At 43.4% G+C, this 6,432-nt stretch overlaps 1 protein-coding gene across 1 annotated transcript; it reads left to right on the top strand.

Moving 5' to 3' along the window:
- The first annotated feature begins 858 nt into the window (after window positions 1-858).
- Window positions 859-5,189, top strand: GPHB5 (glycoprotein hormone subunit beta 5). The gene is made up of 2 exons (XM_058567933.1): window positions 859-1,062; window positions 5,001-5,189. The coding sequence occupies exons 1-2, from the start codon at window positions 859-861 to the stop codon at window positions 5,187-5,189; spliced, it is 393 nt and encodes a 130-aa protein (XP_058423916.1).
- The last annotated feature ends 1,243 nt before the right edge of the window (window positions 5,190-6,432 follow it).

The raw sequence follows: 6,432 nt of genomic DNA, 5'->3' as shown, positions 1-6,432 counted from the left end.
CCCACCCTCATTTCAACATCCAGGTATCTTCTGCCTGGTGGGCCAAGCACAAAAGGGGTGATTCTGGCTCATGAAGAAGCACAGGGAATGGCCAAGACCCAGAGAGTATAGACTTGACAGTAGATTGGGATTATGTTTTAAACACCTCCGACGCTTTCCATCATTTGGATTTAAATTCAATCACAACTAGGTGTCTATTACAGCAGAGGCATAGATCAGAGGCAATTTGTAGAAAGTAGGGCACATTTTTATGAATGGCCACCAAGTCAGGTGCCAGGTTTTATAATATCTTCTGCATATCCATGTTTTGTGGTGGGTTGCATTAGTAACAATATATATGGGGTATACAATTATTACTTATCTATCTCCCACCTCCTTTCCCCATCCATGACATTGAAAATATGATTTTGAGCAAAGCATGTAACATGGCACCAAATACCCTGGATATGAATAAAAATAATTTGTTATTTAATTATATAATTATGTTAGAATATGCATTACTTTTGGTGTTACTCATATTTTGTGTTCTTTTTGAAAAGACCATTGGGACAAACTTCTTTAACGCACAAGTCCAGTCCAGCAGTTGGGTCACAGTAAAGAAGAGCCTGAGAATGCCCTTGAAGGGTTGGGGGTCTAATGAGAACAGTGGGTCCATGGAATCCACACTGCAGCCAGTTAGAGGAAACTTGGAGTGCCTGTGTTGGAGTTTGTGGGCATTTACAATTTCTTGGCTCACTTCCCCTGCAAGGCTAAGAGCAGGGTCCCTTTGACAGTGAACAACACGTTGTTGGCTACCCCATGGCGGGCAGCTGGATCTGTTAATAAACTCTCTTTCCTTTCCCTCTCTGGAGGAACAGCATGAAGCTGGCATACCTTTTGCTGGGCCCCATGGCCCTCCTCCTCCTGGCTGGTTGCAGCTGTGTCCTCAGCACCTACAGCGGGGACCTGCGCACCTTTGTGGGTTGTGCTGTGAGGGAGTTTACTTTCTTGGCCAAGAAGCCGGGCTGCAGGGGCCTTCGGATCACCACGGATGCCTGCTGGGGCCGCTGTGAAACCTGGGAGGTGAGTCCCGAGACAGGCCCAGGCGGCGACGCTTTCAGGGCCAGCCACTTGGGTTGGTTTCCTTTTTTAGTGAAATGAGATAGAGCTGGGACATCTGCCCTTTCCTATGGACTTTTTTTTCTTTTGATAATGATTATTTGGCATCCTTCAAAAATAATCTGAAAGAAATATGATCTTGCCACTCTAACAAATCATTGATAGAATTAATATTTTGGTTTACATGGTGTCTGTGTATTTGGGAATCATCTCTGGGAGGTCAAGATGTCCTATTATTCTACCCATTTTACAGATGACATGGAGGAATTCAAGGGGTGAGTTACTGCAAAGTCATGTAGGGAGTCACTGGAAAGTTGGGAATAAATTCTTGGTTCAAGCCTGTGACCAAAACTCCTTGCTGTATTCCCCCACCTGTGATGAAGCCAGCCAGGGACCAAGAGAGAGGCTCTAAGTTAAACAGCAGGTGAGGGTGGGTCCTGGGCCCCTCCTCCAGTGCCTCCCTCACAGCCCTGCTCTCCTCACACTCCCCACCACAATTCCCGGGGCCCTCAGCGATCATCATGGACAGATCCATTAAGTCCCTTTATATTCAATTATATCCAGCTATTTTAGACACACTGCATTTAAAATGGGGATAGAACTCTCAAACAGAGTTAGAACCCTATTGGGCTGAGATGTTTGAGGGGTGAGGAGAAAGAGGTCATTCAGCACCCCATCAAATCACACCATATAGTGGCTGTCAACTCTTTCCACTGAGGCCTGAGTTGGTTGCTAATGATGTACCAACTCTAATCTTGTCATCCTGGCTCAAAAACCTTTAATGACCACCCACGACTGCAAATTCAACACCCAGCGTTCAAGGTCCTCAGCAATATGACTTCGGCCTGTTTTCCCAGTGGCTACGTGTATTCTGAGCTCTGGCCTTGTCAGACTGATTGTTAGAGGTTTTGTTAAACATCCTCATAAAATCTCACTTTGGTCCTTTTCTCACATCCTTTCTCATTTCCACCTGTCATTATCAAATTTATTCTTTGATGCCTGTCTCCAGTGCTGTCTCCTTCCCCAAGGATTTCCTGACTCCCTGGTCAGCCCATGACTCTAGTCTACCTTTTGTCTTTCTTATTTCCCCACCACACAGCACTAGATTTTAAGTTTTTTGATGGCAGAAGTTCATTCTCGCACCTTTCACAGCTCTCATCAAATGTCGCGTACGAACAAGGCATTCAGTAAGTATATCGTATTGACTTCTGCCTGGAGTTGTACATCCTCTAGCCTAATCAAGGCCAACTTAGAAGCCCATGGGCACCATGAGAGGACACTGCCTTCAGGAAAAATATCCTTCTATTTGAGGACTCAGGGAGCAAAATGCTGTCACTTAGATAAAATTACGGCCCCGTGAATAGAATTGGGTTATGGTTGTGAAACCTTCAAATTAAATGAAACTACTCCACCAAATTAGCTTTATTTTTACATCATTCAGGGACTTGAGACCTAACAGCCAAATGAAAATTCAGTTGCTAAGGATACCACGGCTGTCACTTGACATCAAAAGTACTTTGGTACCTTCTCGTATTGAGGGCTTAGCCTGGCGGTGCCTCCTCCTGCTCACACTTAATTTCTGGGCTAGTTGGAGGTCTTTCTGGGCCTGAATCTCAAACCACCATTTCCCTGATTTCAGCCCTCTTCACTTCTCCTTATAAAGTGATGAATGCCTTTAGTTGGACCATGGTCACCCACAGGAGGTCAGAGACTGTGTTCTCACTGGAGAAATGGAAGCACCAAGACCATCCGAGAACAAGATTCTCCCTAATGTTCACCAGCTTTTATTTATGCCTTCACTGCACTATGAAAAGGGAGGTTACTTATAGAAAATAAATAAAAGAATTAGATTTATTTTCCTAGCAATCTGAAAGTTTCTGAGATATAAAGCACTTATTTTTGGTAACTGAACTCGGGAGCATGTCTGAAAATGATGTTCATGATGACAAAGTGGCTGGATTTACTTTGAAGGTGGAACTGTTGCTGAAAACAGCCTTTGCTCATGACCTGGTAAGTTTAGCGTTGCCAGAATTAGCAAAAAACTAAACAAAACAAAACCATGATGCCAGTTTAATTTGAATGTCAGATAAACAGCACTTTTTTTCTGTATAAGTCTGTCCCGTGCAATATTTGAGACATACTTGTACTAAAAATCTCAGTCACTTCTTAGAATTTCAAATATTACAGGGTGGGTGCCCTGTGTTTTATCCGGTAACCCTGGCTGGGATTCTAGATTACTGAGGGTCAGAGGGCATGAAGCAAACTGAGGAAGGGTGAAACACTACCTGAGAAGCAGCCGATGTTAAAAGCATCACTTCTACACGGTCCTTGTCAAAGGCAGAGCCATTATTTTTGCGACATTCACGCAGAACTTCATCCTGGGCCTCCACTAAACACTTTTATTTGCCCAGGACAAAGGAAAGTGCAGTCCTTTGAAAGCTTGTAAGTTGCTATTTTTATTATTACTTCTTAACTCTTATAATTGCTCTGATAAGAACAGTAGATTACGTTTACTGAACACTTACTTGGTGCTGGGCGTTGTGCGTTACACATCTCCCCTTCTCTCCACACAATGCTGTGAGGTAGATATTCTGTTGTACAGAGGAGGAAACTGAGGCTTCAAGAAGTGAAGTGGATTCCCCAAGGTCTCCAGCAAGTGGCAGAAGAGGGACTCAGGCTCAGTACGTCTGACGGCAGGGTTTGGGATTTTAACTACTACTTTGTGCTGATTTCCTGATCTTTATGCTCTGTTTATCAAAATTATCTTTGAATTCAAGATTTATAAAAGGTGAAGGAGGGAAGTGAATCCTTTGATTATTGGAACAGTGCGCAGGGCACTCAGGAAACTGCCTCGCTCTGTTTTCTTTCAGCGATTCAACTAGTAGTTATTGGGAACCTTCTGGGAGGCAGAAGGGCGCTACTCTAGATAGTAGAGGCACAGCAGTGAGTAAAATGGGCAAAAATCCCAGTCCTAACGGAGCTTACTTTCTAGAGTGGGAGAAATACAACACAAGTAAATAAAATATTTATGGCCCGTAGTACTGCCAAGTGCCATGGAGAAGAAGAAAGCAGGAAGCAGGCGAGGAAGTTGCAGGCTGCGGAGCGGGATGTTGCAATCTTTAATAGGACGGTCAGGAGAGGCTTCCCTGAGAGGGTGACATTTGAACAAAAACCTAACGTGCTGAAGGAGTGAGTCACAAGGGAGAAGAGAATTCCAGGCAGTGGGAATAGCAGGACAAAGACCCTGGAGTGGACTGTTCTTGGTGGGTTTGAGGAACAGTCAGGAGACCCCTGTGGCTGGAGCAGAGTGAGGAGGCCAGCAAGACAGGGGTGTGGGAGACATATCAGAAGGTGAAGGTGCAGGGAAGACGATGCGGGGCTTAAGAGTGATCATAAGGTCTTTGACTTTTCCTCTGAGCGGGATGGGAAATCACTGGGGCTTTGAGCAGAGGGGAGAAAGGATCAGATTTATAGTATAAAAGGATCACTTGGGGCTGCTGTGTTGTAAATAGATTGTAGGGGGTAACGGTAGAGAAAGGAGACTACGGGTTAGAAGGATTTTGCAATGATCAGTTAAATTGATTCCGACCTTTATGCTCTGTTTATCAAAATTATCTTTTGATAATTCATTTGCTAAATATTTATTGAGATATTCATGATTGATTTGCTAAATATTTATTGAGCACTTGCTGTGTTCCATGGGCTCTTCTTGGGGCTCAGGATATGGTAGTGAACAAAACCAGCTTCCTGCTTTCAGAAATTTGCTTTTTACTGGTAGGACACAGATTAACAAGTCAACAAATGAATAACTGGTTAATTTCGGATAGTGATAAATGGTACCAAGAAAATGAAACAGGCTGGTATGTTCTAATTGGTTCCCTGTTTTCTACCTGTGGGGACAGAAGCCCATTCTGGAACCTCCCTACATTGAAGCCCATCATCGAGTCTGTACCTACAATGAGACCAAACAGGTGACGGTCAAGCTGCCTAACTGTGCCCCGGGAGTGGACCCCTTCTACACCTACCCTGTGGCCATCCGCTGTGACTGCGGGGCCTGCTCCACTGCCACCACGGAGTGCGAGACCATCTGACGCTGGCGTGAACACAGCTGGCGGCATTGAGCCTCACGGACCCACCTGCACGGGCAGCACAGCAGCTATAGCCCCTGGATTCAAGGACTGTGTAATTTTGGCCACACCTGTGGAGGAGGTTCCCTGTGTCCCTTAGGTCTCCCTCAAGCCCAAGGCCCAGAGGCAGCATACTTATGCTAAAAATGCAAAACAATGTTTGTGCCTTCACTGAAATAATGTCTCTGGTTCACACACCTGCAAATTAATTTTGCATTACCTTGATTCTCAGAACATAATTTGTATATCACAATCCTCCTCCAATTTGGATTTATAATATGCCGATGGTTTAAATGAATTGGGCTTTTAGGGTAATTAGGAAATGGGGCTACAAAGTCTTTAAATTCTCATTTAACGACTGGTCTCCAACTAGATTTATGATTAAAGGGCCAGAAATGAATAAAACGAATGCTTTAGACCTCTTGCCCCCAAAGAAAATGCAACTGCAAGCTTCCTTAGAGAATATACTCCCTTCTCCTTTTAACTGAGCAATTCTCTACTCAGGAAACAGAGATTGCTCAGACCGAAAGGTGGCTCAGATTGAAAGGTGTCTGGATTTGGGTGATTCTTTTCTCATGCAAAATCCCCGAAGTCCCCTTAAGGTCCTTAATAAAGAGGCCCCCTTGTGATAAAAAACTCAGCAAAAATATAAAACTAGAGCTGTCATTTAGGCTTAAAAACTCCTGAAATCAAACTCATGTTTTTAGACACCTGTGCTGTTCTCCCAAAGCTGTGCCCCAAATGATAAATCACAATTATTGTTTCCCATTTGGCATCTTTTAAAATTTAAATTGTAATTTTTTAAACTCAGAAATTTTACGTTTATAGGGGTGAAACTGCACTGCTGGCTCTGAGGAAAAAGTCTGTGACTGTCCAGCTCCTGCTTTCGCTAAAATCTTACAGCAGCTGATTCACTGTGACTTAAAAAAAAAAAAAATTCTAATGTTATGCAAGTGTCTTTAAGTCTGACATTTTTGGGGTTGGAATTAGCCTTGTTCCTTTTTCACAATACGCTGGGAAAATCTATAGTAATGCAATAAAGCATGTCTTCTGTCATTTGAATTCATGAAAACTTTCCCAAATGTCTTTTTAGTCTTTAATACACTTGGAATAACAATAACAAGTACACTTAAAATGAACTACGAGGTGATTTTCACTTACATGATAATTTAGGAAGTCATGTTTAGTAAGGGACACAGACAGGTGA

This window comes from Diceros bicornis, chromosome 24 (genome assembly GCF_020826845.1).
Source record: "Diceros bicornis minor isolate mBicDic1 chromosome 24, mDicBic1.mat.cur, whole genome shotgun sequence".
Lineage (NCBI taxonomy): Eukaryota > Metazoa > Chordata > Mammalia > Perissodactyla > Rhinocerotidae > Diceros > Diceros bicornis.
Note: the sequence above shows the minus strand (reverse complement) of the source record. Positions and strands in the feature narration are given on the sequence as shown.

Bases quoted from the DNA above. Each gene is read 5' to 3' on its own strand.
- GPHB5 (XM_058567933.1), top strand. From the start codon at position 859: ATGAAGCTGGCATACCTTTTGCTGGGCCCCATGGCCCTCCTCCTCCTG. The intron at 1,063-5,000 runs GTGAGTCCCGAG...CTGTGGGGACAG, and splicing joins GCCGCTGTGAAACCTGGGAG to AAGCCCATTCTGGAACCTCC.